Genomic DNA, 20,571 nt, shown 5'->3' on the forward strand with positions numbered 1-20,571 from the left:
CAGGTTCCCGTTTATACGTTTCAGCTGGGACAGCGGCGCTGTGGCTTGCTTGGCGCTGCCCACGGTGCTGAACTAAACAGGAGAGGCAATTGAAAAATCTAATTTCTCTCTATCTTAAGAACCTTCACTTATACAAAAACAGACTGAACGGATATATATAACAGACCTGCTGGGGCAGCGGACTGAGAGCAGGGGACACAAACAGGCTGGATAAGATGGTCAAGAAGGCCAGTAGCGTGGTTGGGGTGGAGCTGGACTCTAGCGAGGGTGGCAGAGAGGAGGAACCTTGCTAAGCTCCAGGCCATCAGGGAAAACCCCTCCCACCCACTATACACATACTTGGCTGACAGGAGGAGCATGTTATAGGCTCACACTGCCTAAATGCAGCACTGAACAGCACACGAAGTCCTTCATTCCAACAGCCATCAGACTATACAATGCATCACTGTGCCTCACTGCATCACTGAGCACAGAGTGACAGTTACCATCTTCCTGGACTCTTACTTTTTAAACACCACTGTGCAATATTACACCTGTAGACTTCAGTATATTTTTACTGTATTTATTTACTGTATATTTTATTCTATTTCATTTTATTCTATTCTTAGGCCATTTGTTTTTTTATTCTTATTTGTGACTTGTTCTGTCTAAATGTTTAATGTTGAGTGATTTGCAGTGTCAAATTTCCCTCAGGATAATACATTTCTAATTTTCTATATCTTTGAAAAGTCTCCATTTATTCAACACTTCTGAATTCACTGACAAACTGAACTGAACTGACAAAAATAAGGTGCATAAAAAAGCAAACAAAATTCCTCCACAGGCTACTCACCACCATCATAAGTAGAGAGGCAAGCGGTGTTTGGGGACAGAGTGAAATCTTCTTAAAACACTGCCCCTCCACTCATTCCTGAACTTTGTTAAGTCCTTCTCAAATGCCAACTGAATTAAATTGGCCTTAGTTGCGTCGATGAAGCATACTAAGGCGATGTTCTGTAAAGACGTTCTTGAATCTTGAGGGTAGAAAACAAATTCTCACAGAGTGCCGTGCTAGCTTCAGTACTAGTGTTGTTGTTGACATCAGTGCCCACTAGGGCTGTCCCAGACTAAGGATTTGGATAGTTGACTTTGATTGAAAAAAAAAAAAAAAAAAAATTATATATATTTTGTTTTTACCAGGGTGGGCACAGCTGACTCAGTGGGCGGGCCCGGCCCCCTAATGCCCGCCCATGGCGCCGGGACTGGGTAGGGGGTAGAGTGCGCAACGACCAAGAAGGGGATTGGGAATTGGCATAACGACTAACATTGGGATGGGAGAAAAACGGAAAAAGGAGGGGGGAAAAGATAATACAAAGAAAATAAAAATAACCACCTCCAGCTCAATGTGGCAAAGACCAAGGAACTGGCTGTGGATCTGGGAGGTGACCCCCGTTTCCATCAGGGGGTTCGACGTGGACATGGTAGAGGATTATAAATACCTCAGAGTGCATTGACAAACAAACTCAACGGGTCAAAACACGCTGAGGTACTCTACAAGAAGGGCCAGAGTCGACTCTACTTCCTCCAAAGGCTGAGATCCTTCAACGTCTGTACAAGGATGTTGAGGATGTTCTACGAGTCGGTGGTGGCGGGTGCTTTCTTGTACGCTGTGACCTGCTGGGGCAGCGGACTGAGAATGGGGGATACGAACAGGCTGGAAGGCCAGTAATGTGGTGGGGGTGGAGCTGGACTCTGGCGGTGGTGTCAGAGAGGAGCCTTGCTAAGCTCCACGCCATCATGGACAACCCTCCCACCCACTACACACTGGCTGAATAGAAGGAGCATGTTCAGTGTTAGACTCAGACTCCCCAGGTGCAACACTGAATGTCACAGGAAATCCTTCATACCAACAGCCATCAGACTGTACAACGCCTCACTCTGCCTCACTGCATCACAGAGCACAGAGCTTCCAGCATGACAAGATCATACAAGCCACAAGTCCATCCCTTTTGAAGTTTGTCTCCTGTCTGGTATCAAAGGAAGGAAAAGTGACCAAACCATCACTTACACTCGCTCAGTGCAGCACATAAGTGGGAGCTGGAAACATGGAGATACCCCACCTGAACACTGACTGGTCTAGGAGTACAGAACATGGAGATACCCCACCTGAACACTGACTGGTCTAGGAGTACAGAACATGGAGATACCCCACCTGAACACTGACTGGTCTGGAGAGAACATGGAGATACCCCACCTGAACACTGACTGGTCTAGGAGAACATGGAGATACCCCACCTGAACACTGACTGGTCTGGAGAGAACATGGGAGATACCCCACCTGAACACGTGTATGCTTTTACCAACGCAGTTGTGTTTCCGGGTTCCCGTTTTGCGCTCTGATTGGCCACTGACCTACACGCGTACGCCCCCCCTCGCTATCGCCTTTGGGGCGTGAGATATGAAGACAGATTTAACTGGGTATAGGAAGGCAGTAGCAGAATGGGTACAATACAGTACGGCTCAATACACACAATTGTTAAGGGGATGCAGACCAGAGAAAGGCTTTTGTCTTGTTTACATCAGGTTCATTCATTCATTCATTCTCCTCCCGATGTGTTCGTTCAACTCGCGTCTCTGCGACCAGCCGCTCTATCGGAGATAGGATCACATTGTGTCATGTTTTGCTAGAGGGTGTATATGTATATTATTCCGAATAGATCTAAACGGGCTTATAGCCTATAATACGTGACATTTGAAGCAGGCACCACTGCTGTTGTAATTGTCTGGTAATAGCTGTTTCGAGTGTTTATTATTGGGTTGTTGTCGCAGACTCACTGCATGTTCAATTTGCGGCTCGTATGGTACTGCCTTCCTATACCCAGTTAAATCTGTCTTCATATCTCACGCCCCAAAGGCGATAGCGAGGGGGGGCATACGCGTGTAGGTCAGTGGCCAATCAGAGCGCAAAACGGGAACCCGGAAACACAACTGCGTTGGTAAAAGCATACACGCCACCTGAACACTGACTGGTCTGGAGAGAACATGGAGATACCCCACCTGAACACTGACTGGTCTAGGAGAACATGGAGATACCCCACCTGAACACTGACTGGTCTGGAGAGAACATGGAGATACCCCACCTGAACACTGACTGGTCTAGGAGAACATGGAGATACCCCACCTGAACACTGACTGGTCTAGGAGAACATGGATAAATATACCCCACCTGAACACTGATTGGTCTAGGAGAACATGGAGATACCCCACCTGAAAACTGATTGGTCTAGGTCAGGAGAACAGATGAAGACAGTGGGGAGGAGTTTGATGATGTGGATACAGAGTTCTGAACACTGTAGCCACTTTCTGAGTGAGAAGTTTCAGGAAGACGTACACTACAAAACAAGTAATTATCTACTACTATGCAGTAAGAAGAAGCACATATTGTTATGTTGTGGCCTATATGCTTGAGTAATGTAAATACCTTTCTTGTTATTTCTGTTTTATTAACACATTGGTCTCCAAAAATGGCATAAGTCGTTATTGCCCACCATGCGTTAAACGCCAACAACAGCGTAAAAAGTTTTTGGGATCAATATTAAATTTTTTCGCCATGGCATTCATAATTCATCCAGCCTCCCTCGGGACTGCAGCGGCACCCTGTCTGAGATTGCAACGCCTCAATACCGCCGCCTGGTGGATGGTCGGCGAGTTACACTCACGTCAGAGACTGTCGCATGCTTTCCTCCGACGCATGTGGAGCCAGCCGGCAGCCAGCCTGGCAGCGCAGATTCTCACCAGGAGAGTGTAACATGTGGAAGGTCACACTACCTCCCTCCAGATCCTACCCTCGCTGTGCAGGCGCCCCGACCGAACTGTAGGGGTCGCTGTCCACAACGCCCAGGACCCACCCATCAGCTTTCCCACCCCTAACACTGCCAATTGTGTTAGTATGAACGACCAGCCAAGCTGATAGCAACGCAGAGAGCTGGATTCGAACCCAGCGTCTCCAGTGTTGATGGCGAGCGCCTTTTCCACTACACCACCTAGCCGCCCATGATTTCGGCGTTTATTGCGCCATACAAACCGGAAATGGATCTAGGAGATCGGCGTCAAATAATTGGGATCTTTTTTTCTCCAGTCTCATTGGCGAACGGTAAGAGGACACTAACGTTATTTTCAGCCCGATTGTCCATTTCCTTGTTTGCAATCAGTCTGATCAATATATCAACCCATACTAAATAAAGCCGTTACTGACGATCAAGGAATTATAAACGACCCCCCCCCTTTCCTTCACGCATGATGAAGCATAATGTATACCGATCATATACATTTGAATTTTTTAATATAGCGTGTATAGGAAAGAAACGCCAATCGATAATCTATCATATGCGTCAGGGCCTATAACTAGCGTTTTTGGAATTACAGCAGAAAAGCTTAAAAACATACTTATATTCTCGAAGGTATTAACACAACAATATATGAATGAAAAAATATAACGTTCCCACATCCGGAACGATAGATAATCGATGTTGAATGGGCCATAGTAATGTTTAATTTAAATAATTTAAAAAGTTATAGCCCTGCAAAGAAGGTAAACATCTCCATAGGGTTAGAGTGCTGGCAGACTGGGTACAATGATGGGCACAATGCCCGGCACCCAATGTGTTAAGCTATGTTATTGTTGGAACACAGTTTGACCAGTTTTAGTGTTTTTCCAATTTGCTGTGACGTTACAGGTAGTAAATAAAACAGCAGATGCCCTTCACATCTGAGTCTTTGTCTTGACAACGCAGATCTTTATACACCTGCCTATCTACTGTACTATGACAATATGACATTACCATAGGAACTATTTGGGGTCAGTAGATAAGTTTTACTTTCTAATTGACTGAAAATGCACAAATTGCACAATTTCTTTTTGAAATTTGGTAAATTCCAGTAAATATGGCAATTCGAAACTTGAGTGTCATCAATGGATTCAGCATCCCAAATAACCCCCAAAACTACTCCAACATTGTTGAAATTGATCAAGTAGTTTCAGAGATTTGTCAATTTATGTGATTATGCTAATTATTAGGGGTGGGAATCGCCAGAGACCTCAGGATACGATACTATCAGATACTTGCGGCACGATACGATAGTATCGCGATACTAAATATATCGTGATACGCTGAGTATTGCGAAAAAATATATATTTTTTTTTATCAGATTTTTTATTTATTACCTTTTTCAACTGCAAAGTAAAACTGTCAACATGTCACATGTTTTATCTAATAAAATAAAGTTCAGTCTGTTCATCTCACTTCAATAATTTATATTGCAGAACATGGTATTTTCTCAAGCAGACAGATGTAAACACTGTAATCTGTGTTGCATGTACCTCACAAACTGAACCGTTTGTATTACAGTCATATTCCAACTTAACTGAATGCACGTGTGTGTGTGTGGACTACTGTACTATTACAGGTATTGAAATGAACAATGCAACTTCCTTATACAAAAAAATAAAAATAATAATATTTTTATGAATAATTAAATATCGATACTTGGCGTCCCTGTATCGATACAGTATCGCCACGCAAAGTATCGCGATACTACTACGCATCGATTTCCCCCCCCCACCCCTACTAATTATGCAAATAAGAAAATTTGCCCAACATGTACAACTTAGCATCAGCCAGTTTCTAAGTGCTGGTGACTCATACTATCCATATCCATCATAAAAGTTTGGTGGTTCCAAAATTTCCGGGTTCATTGTGTTGGCAAATAGACTATAACTAAATGACCATTGTGGCGGCTACGTGGCGTAGTGGGCAAGGCGCTCGCCACGAAATGCTGGAGACGCTGGGCTTGCCTGTTCGAGCCCAGCGCTCCACATTTGCTTTCAGTTTAGCTGGTCGTCCGTACTAATACACATTGGCCGTATTAGGGGGTGGGAAACTGATGGGTGGGGATCGGGCGTTGTGGACAGCGACTCCTACAGGTCGGTTGGTGCGCCTGCGCAGTAGAATCAGGAAGTGTCGGGGGCAGCGTGAGCCTCCCACACGTTACTCCTCGCCACTGAGAGATCGAGCTGCGCAGGTGAAAAGATGCGACTGCTGTTACCTCAAGTACCGGAGGGGACTTGTGCTATGTATGACTTAGTCCACATTGCAGCCGGCTTGTGGGAGGCAAGAAACAGCGTCCGTGACAGGGGAGGGTTGAATTGGATGATACGAAATTGGGATGGGAGAAAATATAGAAAAATGGGAGAAAAAGCGGATAAAAAAAAAACACTAAATGACCATTGTGAGCGATCTGTGGTGCTGAATTTCTATTCTATTCTATATTATTTGTTATAAGTGTTTTAAGTCACCCTCTCTGAGCACAGCAAACTCTCAGTAGTCTGAGGGGGAGTGGCCTTCTGTTAACTAGACACTATAAAGATGCTTGATACATAGATAGGACAAGGTTACACCATGCCAATCAATGCAGCTAGATGTGACTGGTCAATCAGTAACCTGTGTATATTATCCAATATTTCAGAGGACACCGATTGGATATCTGAAATAGGTTTGATTCTGTTGATATCCAGGGGGATAGACATCAAAGGGACATTTAGTCGTCATTTTCACAATAACACTTCTAACATTTGGGGTAATTCTGTCAACATACCTTCGGTTAAAAAAATGCAACAAGACTAAAAAACGATCATTGATTACCTCATGATACTCCACCAGCTCTGCCAGGGATGAGAATCTGATCTGGTCTCCTAGCAACATGAAGCATCCCTCTGTGGCCTCAATGAGGAAGTGTTTGAAAGCGTCTTGGCATCGATAGGAGAGAACGTATCCCAAAATCCTCTCACTGACTCGAACCAAGAAGTGTCCCGGTTTCCTATTGGTCAGTAAATTCTCCGCCTCCTCCCGCGAGATGATGCCTTGGAAGGAGGAGAGAATATCAAGTGTCGGGATAAATCTGTGACAAGGATTTCATGGAAAATACCATGAAACTCAAACAAATTCTATGCTTAACTTAATAAGGACAGCGGATAGCAAGATGTCGTGTTCAAATTGTGGGCTTTGCATGGGTAGGAAAAATGTGTTCAAGTCAACGTTACTACACGCATAATATGCTGCAATAGATACTGTAACTGATGGAGATTATCTGCTTTCATTCAATACAAACAACATTAAATTTGATTAAAGGACCATACCAGTCTTTTGACATGTGGGTTCCAAATTATTTTTGCGTCGATACAAAAATCAAGGCGCCCTTTTTTCATAATCATTCACCAATTCACCACTGCCACAGGCATCCATTGTATCTGAATGTGTGTTAAACACCACATAAACTGATGAAGGACACCACATTTGTCACAAAAATGCCATGCTAATGTTCATATATTCAGTCCATACTCGCATCTCTCTCTTACACACACACGTTTTGTTTTATTTGTCACATACACACATATGTAATAATAATAATACTTTATTTGTATAGCACTTTTCATACAGAAGTTGCAGTTCAAAGTGCTTCACAACAGTAAAAAATATAGGCATAAGCGAGCATGAGCAAGGTAAGGTAAATCAGTGTTTCACATTAGGACCTAGTATCTCTGTTTACAGTTTCATTCAGTACAAAAATAGTTTTAAATGATTCGGTTTAGAAATAAACTAAGAATTATAAAATGGAACAGACATACAACAGGGTATTTAACATAGAACAGTGATAAAATAGTTCAATTTTGGATTACAACAGAGGAGTGCTCTTCAATATTCAAGGGGCTTTCACAATTATTACATTTGGTAGTAATAATGGCACACAGTCTTAAATTCATCAGTATATATGTGATATATACATACAGTATATATGTACTCCTTTGTCTTAATATTGATTTGTATTCAGACAGCTGGCTGATGGATCCCCATCTCGAGGCTAATATCTGCACAGGGAGACCCCAAATGACCCAAGTGACTCCCAAAACAGTGGTCGCCTAAAGCAGTGGTTCCCAAAGTGGGGGTCACGAGCCGCCGTGGGGGGGGGGGGTCGCGAGATGATATAAAAAAGCTTTTTTATGCAGTCAGGCCACTGAACTTAGAAGCAGGCCAGGCCAGTGTTTCTAGTTGCAGCAGCGCGATAGTTAGATAACCTAGGTGGGGAACAACCAGGAGATCACTGCAACTCACACAAGTTGGAGAATTTCTCTCTCTCACACACACACACAATAATAATAATAATAATAATAATCTTCATTTATATAGCACCTTTCATACACGGAGTGCAGCTCAAAGTGCTTAACAGAGACACGTCTTCTTTAAACAAGTCAAGAAGGGAAAAAAAGAAAAAATACATAGTAACACAGTAAGTCAAGAAAAAACAAGAATACCATAAGGTCCATAAGCTCAAAATAAATGCATGCATGCATGCAACACTCCCAGACGTACCCCACGCGAAGGTAAGGAAAAACTCCTAACAATAGGAAAAAATGCTCCACAGGCAGTGTGGAGGAGAGAAACCTTAGAAGGGCCAATTCAAGGGGGGATCTCTCTTCTTAGATGTCGGTGATATTAGTGTTGCATGTTGCATTAAAAAGAGGCGAACAGCTGGTAAGCATGCACCCATGTGTGTCGTGAAACACAGATGAGTGCATGCGAATGATGCGATAGCAACTGAACATTTTGAAAAAATGTAATATAAAGGGAGCCGCATGTGATTGGTGGATCAGTGTTGTTGCTAATCATTGACACATGCTGTAATAATCCCCCCCAGAAAAATCTACTTTGCATTTGATATATTGCAAATATATGTCATCACCCACACTGGCATTAAAAGGGTTAGAATTATAAAATGAATTGAATATGTGGCGTTATGATCAGGGCTGAAGTTGAATAAAAGATTTATGAAAGAAAAAGTGGTAAATTATTTCAACATATAGTAATATTTTTATGCCGTTTTTGAAGAGGACAATTTAGTCCCTTATGGTAAGAGTGAGTATTTTTTTCAATCTGACATTACAAAAAAACTGAAAATCCATCAAACTCAGTGTTGTTGCTAATCATACATTATGCTAGCCTGTTTTTTTAACAATAATTTCTGATGCCATCACAAACATTGGCATTTAAAGGGTACAAATTAAAAGATTCCTGCACCAGAATGCAGGAAATGAAGTCTTATATTATATATATTTCACACTATATTTCCTGGCCTGAATAATTTCCCCAGTCCGGCCCTGGTTAAAAGGCGTGTTTCAACCATACATTTCCATTTATATATAAAAAATATTTACCTCCGATAATAGTGGGGGTCACGGCTCTCTGACACCGTTATTTCGGGGGTCGCAGCCTGAAAACTTTGGGAACCCCTGGCCTAAAGTACAGCTGTTGTTGACTAGCTGGTAACATGTTGTCTCTTTGTCTCCCTGATAGGATTAGGCTGTGTTCTAGCTATAAATAGTCGTTGAAACCTCCACCACTCTGAGACGGACCATACTAGACTCTTATGAAGGGTTGTTGAAACCTCTATTACTCTGAGACGGACTATACTAGGCTCCAAGATGATGTTGTGTATTTTCTCTCCTAGTATTCACCAAAAACGATGCCGATTTATTTGGCACATAATCTCACACACCTCCAAAAACTCTAAACAGTTTTGCACACATTCATTTAGTTTGACAGTTATTGAGAGTAAATTAGTTGGCCACCAGAGATGTCATCGAGGACACTGAATCCAGATGGCCTTTAACACTTTGAGTGCCAGAGGGCGGCTACGTGGCATAGTGGGCAAGGCGCTCGCCACGAATGCGGAGACGCTGGGCTCGCCTGTTCGAGCCCAGCGCTCCACATTGCTTTCAGTTTAGCTGGTCGTTCATACTAATACACATTGGCCGTATTAGGGGGTGGGAAACTGATGGGTGGGGATCGGGCGTTGTGGACAGCGACTCCTACAGGTCGGTTGGTGCGCCTGCGCAGTAGAATCAGGAAGTGTCGGGGGCAGCGTGAGCCTCCCACGCGTTACTCCTCGCCACTGAGAGATCGAGCTGCGCAGGTGAAAAGATGCGACTGCTGTTACCTCAAGTACCGGAGGGGACTTGTGCTATGTATGACTTAGTCCACATTGCAGCCGGCTTGTGCGAGGCAAGAAACAGCGTTCGTGACAGGGGAGGGTTGAATTGGATGATACGAAATTGGGATGGGAGAAAGATATAGAAAATGGGAGAAAAAGTGGATCAAAAACGATTTAGCGCTTGAGTGCCAACGCTCTATTCAATGAGAGGGCGAGCACATTTGCGAACGCATAAACGATATATTAAATTATGGCTATGTGTCTAATACGCCCGTCGCTTATCAATGACTTGCTTGCAGTCAACATTGTCGAAACAGATTGTTTTTTCCTCTGTACATTTTCGTTTTATACTATTTTGAAAAACGCTAGTTTTTGGAAATTTCCAGAAAAAAGTGATTCTGCAGGAATCGCCCTTTACTGGAATACACAAAAAACGTTGTAATTTTTCGGCCTATTTATGAATCGTTTTCAAATAAACGCTAGATTATCGATAGTATATGTGTACTTATGCACTCTAGAGAAGCGGGCTGAAAAATCGATTATCTTATTTCCTGATCAGCACACACACACACACATATGGGACACGTTGATATATCTGTGAAAAAAGCTCCGATTACCCCAAGACTGGTAAAATAGATTCCTTACCTCAGATCAGATGTTCTCCAAAAAGATTATTCCAATTCCTGTTCGCCATTCCAAATATCGATCGCGTTTATTGATCCAACGCTGGTCAGGGACGCGGGAAGTCAGAGTTGGGGGTGCGGAGATAAGTGATATTCCTTTTTTGTCAATATACACACACCCACTAGGCTATGCGAGGCGAGCCCCACTCTTTTAATATATAGTGCAAATAAAGTGTTCAAATTAAGGCATCCAATAATAGATTAACCATTGTCTTACCTTAATGCAGCAAAATGCAACGTTTCGTCTTGGCATCAATGATCTTTTCTGCCCGGTGCAGCCCGGTACAGCTTCTAAATTACTTTGTTTATATGCCTTGGAAAAATACCGTATATCCATTTTGCTTTGGGGTCATTAAAGAAATCATAATATTCTTTTTTTAGAAATGTTTTGAGACGCTCTAAGATATTTGGAAAGGAAGTGGAGCCATCACCATATATTGCGTTGTTCGGAGTGGCCCCAGCGGACATCCACTTTAGATGGTGGGAATCTAGAATGTTGGCCTTCTGCTCACTTTTGGCCAGAAGGCTGATACTATTCAAATGGAAGGACCCGGGACCACCTGTCTTCGGCCACTGGATGAGAGCGGTCATGTATCATATTAAATTGGAGAAGATCAGGTATACTATCAGAGGCTGTACCGAAAAATTCCACAATATTTGGGATCCTTTCCTGACTTTCTTTGAGGGTATGGAAGCGGATAATGTGACGGAGGCGATCTGACTGGCTTCCCTGGTCTCTCAGCTTGTTACGGTTTATTTTTCCTATTATGTTCTTACTTTTCCTCTTCTCTATCTGCAGAATACAAGGGATATGTGACTGCTGTCGGGTGATTTAAAAGCTAAAAGGAAAAACAATGATTAACAAACAATCTAAGATATTGTAGAATGATTTTGTCTGGTATAGGGGTGGGGGGAGGGAGCGAGGGAGGGCCTTATTTTATTTTTCTTTTGGCCCATGTGGGACCACCTGTAAAAACAAAATCTCAAATAAAAAAACCTTGATTAAAAAAAAAATGTTTTGAGACGCAACTAGTAAGTTACCCATTGCTGTTGTGTTCAACCTCAACCGCGATCCTTTTTGCACCCAATCCACGGCATGCGATGTGTGTGTGCTGCCTGCGTTTGTGCATCAGGTCAGAACAATCAGATACACAGAAAATATATAATAATAAAAAAAAAAGAACAGGTTGGATTTCAACCATTTAAAAAACAACCATGTTTTAGACTGCTTACAGTAAAATCATAACTAAAAAAATAAACGATTTTTATTGATGTGTCAACATTTTGACCATGCAGTTACAACTCCCTGCCAACAGGTGGGGGTGCTGCAGCACCCTAAGCACCCCCGCTTCCCGCGTCGCTGACGCTGGGTGCTTGAAACACATATTCCACGCTGTTCTGAGGGACCACAAAGACTGCAATCGGCTCAGATTACATGCCTGACAAGTAAAATGTGGATTCCGGATTTCTTTTCCCCATGCGTTTTCATTCAGTCCAATCCAATGGGTGCATTACCATCCGGGAGACGATAGGGGGCGGTATTTTCCCTGTTCGAGCTCAAAGCCAGTCCCAATGGTAACGGGAGGCTAGATTGATGAAAAATGTATTGAAATCGCTAATAAAAAAATAACGATTAAATAACTAGATTTCTCGTCATTGGCACTCAACGTATGGCATGAACTAACGAGATTTATCGTGGCTGGCACTCAAAGTGTTAAGATACATTGATTTTTGTATCAAGACAAGAATGACCTGGAACCCACATATCAAAGAAACCTGCAAATGACTGCCCTAAATCACAGTACTGTAAGCTCCAGGGTTGGTTGTTTTTTGCAGCCTGGTTTGGAGAGTAGCTGCTGAGGTTACAGACATGCATAAACTCACATCCGAGTGAGTCACAGTCCAACTACCGTCTTCTACTGGAGCTGTTAGGGGTTAAGGGCCTTGCTCAAGAGCAGCTGGGGATTTGAACTGGCAACCTTTCATTCACCAGGTCACATCACTAACCTCTAGGCTACATCCACCCTCCCTTTTAGTACAATAACAACTCAGTGGCCCCCAGATTAATGTGGATTATTCAGTCAGGAGTGACTTGGCAACTGTATCATAGTAACAAGCACAGCTGGAATGAAATCATGTGCCAATATAAAATGTTTACAGCAGATAAGTGCTTGTTTGTGTACAGTACAAGCCGTGTAGCCTCACCATGGAACCAAGGTGCTATACGACTGTGGTCCTTCTCAAATCCGGCTCGAAGGGGCAGCTGTTCCGCCTGGAACCATTGGATGATGCGCTCTCTGCTGGAGGACGACCGTGTGCGTTGCACACCCTGCTTCCTGTGAGCAGCACAGAGGGGGGAAAGCGGGGTCAGCCGGCGAAGAGCGTTCATGCATCTAAGCTCTAAAGCTGTGTGTGTGTTTCTCCACCGTGGATCTGTCTGGGGCTGCTCTAAAGCTGTGTGTGTGTTTCTCCACCATGGATCTGTCTGGGTCCAGGGGCGTAATTATGGGGGGGACCACGGGGGACATGTCCCCTGCATGTTTTCAGAAGGCAGTTATTGTCCCCTGCACTTTTTTACTGTCCAAAACAATGTTACACGACAATAAACGGTGACGCGACGCAGCACTATAGGACCACACGGAAAACGGCTGCTTGTTCCATCTCTGAGCTCAGGTCTCTGACGACCTGAGCCATTGTCATGCAAAGACAATTACGTAGCCAGGTGAGCACCCGGTGAGGGACAAGTCGCATTTTTGTGTGCACACGCTAAGTACCGACCACAGCTGTCTTTGCATAACAACAGCCATGTCGTCAGGTGTGCTCAAATACATGGCACCCCTCCCCTCAAAGTTTGGTGTGATTGCCATGAAATGCAACAGCATTGCTTGGTGTCTGAAATATCTGTCTATGACCTCGTTGTATTTAAAAGCCTCTAGGCTGTCGTTTTATACATTGTAGATTCTCTCTCTCTCTCTCCCCCTCTTCATAAGTGAATTGTATATAGAAACAACTCACCAAAATGTACTTGCACCACCCTCCCCCCACGACCTTACAACTATACGCACCAGCCACCCTCTGCCACTGACCACGCCCCCAAATGTGTCCCCTCCACCATTGAAAACAAAATTACACCCTTGTCTGGGTCTAAAGGTGTGTGTGTGTTTCTCCACCGTGGATCTGTCTGGGTCTAAAGGTGTGTGTGTGTGTTTCTCCACCGTGGATCTGTCTGGGTCTAAAGGTGTGTGTGTGTTTCTCCACCGTGGATCTGTCTGGGTCTAAAGGTGTGTGTGTGTTTCTCCACCGTGGATCTGTCTGGGTCCAAAGCTGTGTGTGTGTTTCTCCACTGTGGATCTGTCTGGGTCTAAAGGTGTGTGTGTGTTTCTCCACTGTGGATCTGTCTGGGGCTGCCAATCCCTTCATATCCGCTTTCAATAAATAACAAACCACTGCCATCAAAATAACCACCACCAGTAGTTTAGAATTTTCCACTTGTGGTTGATCCATTGTAGCACTGATTTAAAAAGTACATAGCCCTCTGTGTGAACAGCCTAATCTAGCCCTCTGTTACCCCTTTCACACCGCCAGAGCTCTGCTTCTAGCTCCTCTGAACCTTGGTGCTCCGCGTTACCCAGGCGGAGGTAAATAATGCGTGGAGAAAGGCTTAGCGAGCCTCAATGCGCGAGCACACACACAAAAGCACACACGCACTGTATACGTTTGAAATTAATCGTTCCAGCAAAGTAGGCTTCTATTATTCGAATTACTTGTTTTAATGGGCATCATAGTAGTAAGTCCTACTGTAGAACATGATTTTTTTTTTAACGTTAATTCATTTATCCACTCTGGTTGGATGGTGTATTGTACTTGTGCTGTATAATGACAATACATTTGAATCGAATCTCATTTTGAAATCGCTACTTGTTGAGTGGATCAGCATGGTGCAATGCCACACCTCCAAATCTGTTTTGCACATTCTGCCACTGTCGTGTCCATAGGCAGCTTAGCGATCTCAAAATGAGATTCGATTAAAATGTATTGTCATTATACAGCACAAGTACAATACACCATCCAACCAGAGTGGATAAATGAATTAACGTTAAAAAAAAATTCATGTTCTACAGTAGGACTTACTACTATGATACCCATTAAAACAAGTAATTCGAATAATAGAAGCCTACTTTGCTGGAACGATTCATTTAAAACGTATACAGTGCGTGTGTGTGTGTGCGCTTGCGCGTTGAGGCTCGCTAAGCCTTTCTCCACGCATTTCTGGAGCATTTCTTTATCCACTATGGTTGGATGGTGTATTGTACTTGTATTGTGCTGTTGTGGTGGACACTAGATGGAGGTGTCTCACTTCAGAATGGACACTGATTGAGTGACAGGAGGGAGTTGACTTAAGGGTGTGGCTGTACCTTGGTTCTGTTGGATTTGTTTGGAAGTAAAGTTCAGAGACTCGATACTCTGTCTGCTCGTCTCATTGATTCACTTCCACAGTGGTGACCCTAAACGTGTGAAATATGAGCAATAACGAGAATCCACCGGCTGTGGTTCCCGCAGTGTATGCCGCTACAGTCAAGTTGCCAGAGTTTTGGCAGCATGACCCGGCCCCGTGGTTTCAGCACATCGAGGCACAATTTCACCTCCGCAGAATAACGTCGGATGAGACGAAATATTATCATGTTGTCGCGGCATTGGATTCCTCCACTACACGCCGGGTGATGGGATTCCTGAGAGAGCCGCCAGCAGCCGGCAAATACAACACGCTCAGAGAACAGCTGTTGCGTCTGTTCCAGCTGTCAGATGCAGAGCGCGCGGAGCGCCTATTGTCCCTCAACGGATTGGGGGACAGTAAACCAACAGAACTCATGGAGAACATGCTAGCACTGCTCGGTTCAGGTGACGCTACATTTATTTTTGTGCAGCTGTTCCTGCGTCAACTCCCGACTCCGGTGCGCACGGCTCTGGCCAGCTCGCCTCTCGTGCGCACCAAGGATTACCGGGGATTGGCAGAGGAGGCGAACAGAATTCTACTGGCCTCCCGTCAGTACTGTGTGGCTGCTGTGTCTGATCGGGTGGATCGGGATCATAACAATACATTTGAATCTAATCTCGTTTTGAGATCAGTCACAAATCGCTTCCTGTTGAATGGATCGGTGAGTGCAATGCCAACTCTCTACTTTCCCCCGTTTACTCGTCTTCACAGCCTAGAATATGACATGCCCACTGATGATGTCACGGTTCGCGTGGAAAAACCAACTATTTTCCGGTGCCAGCTGAGCACCGATTTGTCACGTTCTGAACCAATTAATCCCGGTGTGAACACGCCGGCCGGTGCGAGATTACGTTCGGGAACCGGCTCCAACACGGAGCCTGGACGGTGTGAAAGGCCTATGTGTGAACAGCCTAATCTAGCCCTGTGTGAACAGCCTAAACTAGCCCTCTGTGTGAACAGCCTAAACTAGCCCTCCGTGTGAACAGCCTAATCTAGCCCACTGTGTGAACAGCCTAATCTAGCCCCCTGTGTGAACAGCCTAATCTAGCCCTCTGTGTGAACAGCCTAAACTAGCCCTCTGTGTGAACAGCCTAATCTAGCCCACTGTGTGAACAGCCTAATCTAGCCCTCTGTGTGAGCAAACCTAATCTAGCCCTGTGTGTGAGCAAGATTAAAAAGCACAATTGGGATCTGTGGCATTTTAACTGGGAGTGTGTTGCTTAGTACAGGTTCTGAGTGAAAAAGAACAACAGTAACAAGGCCTTGTGTTTAAAGAACAAATCCTAATGTGAGTTTATGCAAGAAAAAACATTAGATATCGGTATCAGTCAAATTAGTCATACTGGCCATTCAAATGCGCTATTACATCCATCAAAAACTTTCTTTTGGCACCAGACTCACAGGTTGAGGGTGTCACTGGTCACAGTAAGGTTCCTGGGTTTGGGTTTAGGCGGCAGGGCTGGTTTCTCCCCGCCGAAGGCCTTGGTTATGGCAGCCACGCGGCCTCGCTCCAGGGCTTTGACTGAACGCCTGTGCTGGTCCTCCCGAGACTGTTTGGCCATGGACCGCCGACGCAGGTCAGCCGCCTTGGACTTGCGCACTGTGGAGAGGGAGAACGGAATGGCTGTAGGTACAAGTACACTAAGGGTGGAGAAAACATATAGATCAAGAGTATGGTGTTGTGATACATTTCACCCAGATCAATATGTTCTTGGCCAGTATCCTCATGTTTTTCAAGGTACTATGTTTCCAGGCTGTGAACGAAAGACCATGTAATGATTTTTGGTCATATAACAATGGAAATAATTACTGACTTGACTGCTTGAATGTCCGAAACTAGTGCCGTCAATCGATTAAAATATTTAATCTGATTAATAGTTAACTCGCGATTAATCACAAATTAATCGCATAATTTTTTTTTATCTACTTTAAACAGATATTTTTTAATACTCTTATCAACATGAGTCAACAAATGCAGATGACCCTCATGCATTGCAAATTTTCATCAAATTCAAAACAGAGTGATGCACAAAATAACTTAAAAGAAAATAATCATTTAAAACAATGAATAGGGGAAAGAAAACGTTAGGACTTTGTTATATTCACCCACACAAGGGCTGAGGACTCACACACACACACACACACACACATTTCATTTCGTTTTAATTGATTCGTGGCTCTTCACTCAGAAGCATAATTTATTATGGTGAGGGATATTATTTCACCTTTTTATTGTGGTCAAACTAAATTAATAATAATGTTACCATATTGATTGGCAATACTAGCATAAAAAGAATTCCAGGTCCATTGTACTGTGATAATATATCCGATTTAATTTCAAAGTACAAAGCACAATACATGTGGGTTCCAAGTTATTAATGTATAATATTATGTATTATACATAATATAATAATGTATTATTTATAATTAATTATGCTATGGTACAAACATTGTCTGCTAATATTATAATCACAAAGGGAAAAAAACAGTCCATACCAGGGCATTCACTGAAAGTGTACCATCACAGTATGTGAATTAGAATCTAACTACAGAAATACAGGTGTATCCGACTGTAACTACAGAAATATGGGTGTATCCGACTGAAAATGTAAAAAACAACATTCTGTATTACTGAAGGTCAGTCACAATCTATGTCAAACACTATGGTTAAATATTAACCCCATTCCTCAGCGTTGCTCCAGTAGAAGTTGATACAATCACTTTCTTAGGTCACTTTCTGAGTAGGCCTAGTTTGTCAGTTTGCATTCTAATCTTGTATACATAACTCAATGTTATTTCAGAATAATATCTACTTACTGGTGTAAAATGAAATTATATGAATTAAGATGTTGGTTTATATGATAAACTATTTACATTTTAGAGAAAATAACCCTGTATGTTTTGGGAATAATGAGCAATAATGAGCATGAGGTAACAGTGGTTTATTCTAAATGAATGTATAGCTTTTTGGAATCCAAGTCTTCAGATTTTCAGGTATACAATCTCACACATGAGATTAGAGTTTGGAGAACTGAACATTCTAATAATGATGACATAAGAACAGCTACTGGCCATACAAGGGACTAAACACGTTTTGCAATTATGCCACAACAATGTGGAACGCAGGGCTCCAGACTAACTTTTTTCACCACTGTGCTGAAGGGTCTGCAATTAGGTAAAATTAGACCTAAAATAATCCCCCTTTAAGTTAATATGTGGGAGTTAAGTTATTATTTACCACATAATGTTACACTGCTGCCTATTGATTGCATCTCAGGTTATCTGACGGTGCTGCCATCTAGTGGGCCAGAGGTGGTTTAGTGTCCCCTCGTATCTGCGTCACTTCCTCTCTATGAGCTTATTGACGTTGAACTTGACCGGACCAACGGAAGAGAGCGGACGTACACACGGCGTTGCTCTCGTTAACGTTATAGTTTGACGGTGACCAAGTATGTAAAGTGGCTTACCAAGCGGACATTATACCACCAAGAGAGAGTGAGTTTTAGTACCCAGCTAATTTGATGTTTAGTAAACGTCTGGGATTAGCATATTACAGCAGACTATAGTATTCCCCATCTATCGTTACCAGTTAGCCGAAGCTAGCTAGCTCGGCTCTAATACCTAAAGTAGCTTCGGCTCATGCTTCGATAGCTGCTCTGTACTGGACATATCAGTCGATATATAACACAGACCAGAGAACATTTAGATAAGGTCTGTGTCGCTGTAAAGGGACACAACTAGTCCTACGAAGTAGCCATAGCAGTAACCTGTGGTACAGAGGGGACCAGCGTGTCTGCAGCAGCTGTCGGCGTGCGCCGTGCAGCACCACGGAGCGGAGCGAGACACTCGGACCACCACAGCGGAGCATCTGGTCTGCAGGAGCAGACTAGTGGCGCCTATTGGACCGGGCAGCGTCTTCCCGCCCTCATCAACACGCAGCGGTCTACTACTCCTCATCACCTCCATCTCTCTCATCCTGCAGAGGGAATTGTTCCTCTGTCACAGTGGTAACCGCGGCAACGTTTGGCCAGAACACTTTATTATAACTATTTGGGCGCCCATCTAAATTTAGTAATAGTATTTAATCAGGCTTTGTGTAATGTGATAACAATATTTTGTATGTATCTTTTTCCCCTTTTTTGCTTATATAAAAGCATTATGTTTCAAACAGTTTCCTCGCTCTTTCTAGTTTAGGTGACTCCATTTTAAGTTATTCACTCAGTTGTGTATTTGGTACAATTAGTTTAAGAGTTAAGGCATCCTACCACACCCCCTAAGGTGATAATTATATACAGTCCTCTAAGCTCCCGCACAATTTGGTCACTTCGAGCCGGAGTTAAACCAGATAGGATGTCACAAAAGAGCGAGGTAGGTTCAAAGGGCCCCCCCCCCCCCCTTCCCTGAAGGGAAGACACGTGCTCCTAGGGAGCGTAGATTACCCTCCCGACTAGATGACTGTGTCCTGGGTACACCCAGTAGCCCTAGTTCGGAGAGCAATCAGCATATGCTAAACACATCAGCTGACCGGACAGTAGGGGACTTTACAACCCAGACGGCAGGCACACCCCAGTTAGTAGAGGGTGCTGCTGCCACACCACAGTTAGATCAGACGGCAGGCACACCCCAGCTAGTAGAGGGTGCTGCTGCCACACCGCAGTTAGATCAGACTCTGAGAACAGAGTCAGACCCGACTGACACCCCCCAGCGGCCTGAAGAGAAGAAGAGACACCAGGTGGCAGTCTCGGGTAGTAAAGACATAACTACCTTCTCGCCACTGGATACCGCCAACCAAGATGAGTATGATGAGCAAGATGAGTCTGAAGAAGAAGAGGAGAGTGACTCAGCTGAAAACGACTCGCAACCTGGAGAGGATATCAATCCCCCAGACAGAGTGGAGCTACGCGGCAGGCAGGACTTCAATCACTTCCAACCGGGAGAGTTCTTCCTAGACACTCGCAGAACTAGTAGGCCCCCCAGCAGAGCACAAAGCAGAGGGAGCGTTACAAGCCAAACAGAATTCATGTTCCAATGCATGCAACAACAACGCGAAGATGCGCTCGCAAGAGAGGCTCAACGACGCCAAGATGCGCTCGACAGAGAGAGAAGAGCCGCGGAAGCACTGGAGCGGGAGCGCGATAGAGCGGCAGCCCAGGCCTTGGAGTACACCCGGCTCGCTACCGCCCAACTGCAATCGGCCTCTGCCTCCAGGCAATCATCAAGAGCATCCACTAGGAATAACTCACCCCAGCGCCGCCAGCCTGAAAGGGAGGAGCACCCGGCGACGTATCCCCGACCCCGAAGAAGGGACAAGGCCGACTCCGAAGACCTGGAAAGGCGACTGGCTCGTCTGCAGGAGGAATATACGGCACC

The 20,571-nt window shown here is 44.1% G+C and overlaps 1 protein-coding gene across 2 annotated transcripts in view; it reads right to left on the reverse strand.

Annotated features, from left to right (window-relative positions):
* sh2d4a (SH2 domain containing 4A) overlaps positions 1 to 20,571 on the reverse strand; it is a 64,321-nt gene that overhangs the window by 5,767 nt on the left and 37,983 nt on the right. For both annotated transcript variants that reach the window (XM_084324022.1, XM_084324021.1), the window contains exons 6-8: positions 16,603 to 16,801; positions 12,912 to 13,042; positions 6,681 to 6,898 (exon numbers count right to left, since the gene is read on the reverse strand). In XM_084324022.1, coding sequence (XP_084180148.1) covers positions 6,681 to 6,898; positions 12,912 to 13,042; positions 16,603 to 16,801 — 548 coding nt within the window. The remainder of the gene's footprint in view (positions 1 to 6,680; positions 6,899 to 12,911; positions 13,043 to 16,602; positions 16,802 to 20,571) is intronic.

Source organism: Notolepis coatsorum (assembly GCF_963971535.1).
Source record: "Notolepis coatsorum genome assembly, chromosome: 11".
Classification (NCBI taxonomy): Eukaryota; Metazoa; Chordata; class Actinopteri; order Aulopiformes; family Paralepididae; genus Notolepis; species Notolepis coatsorum.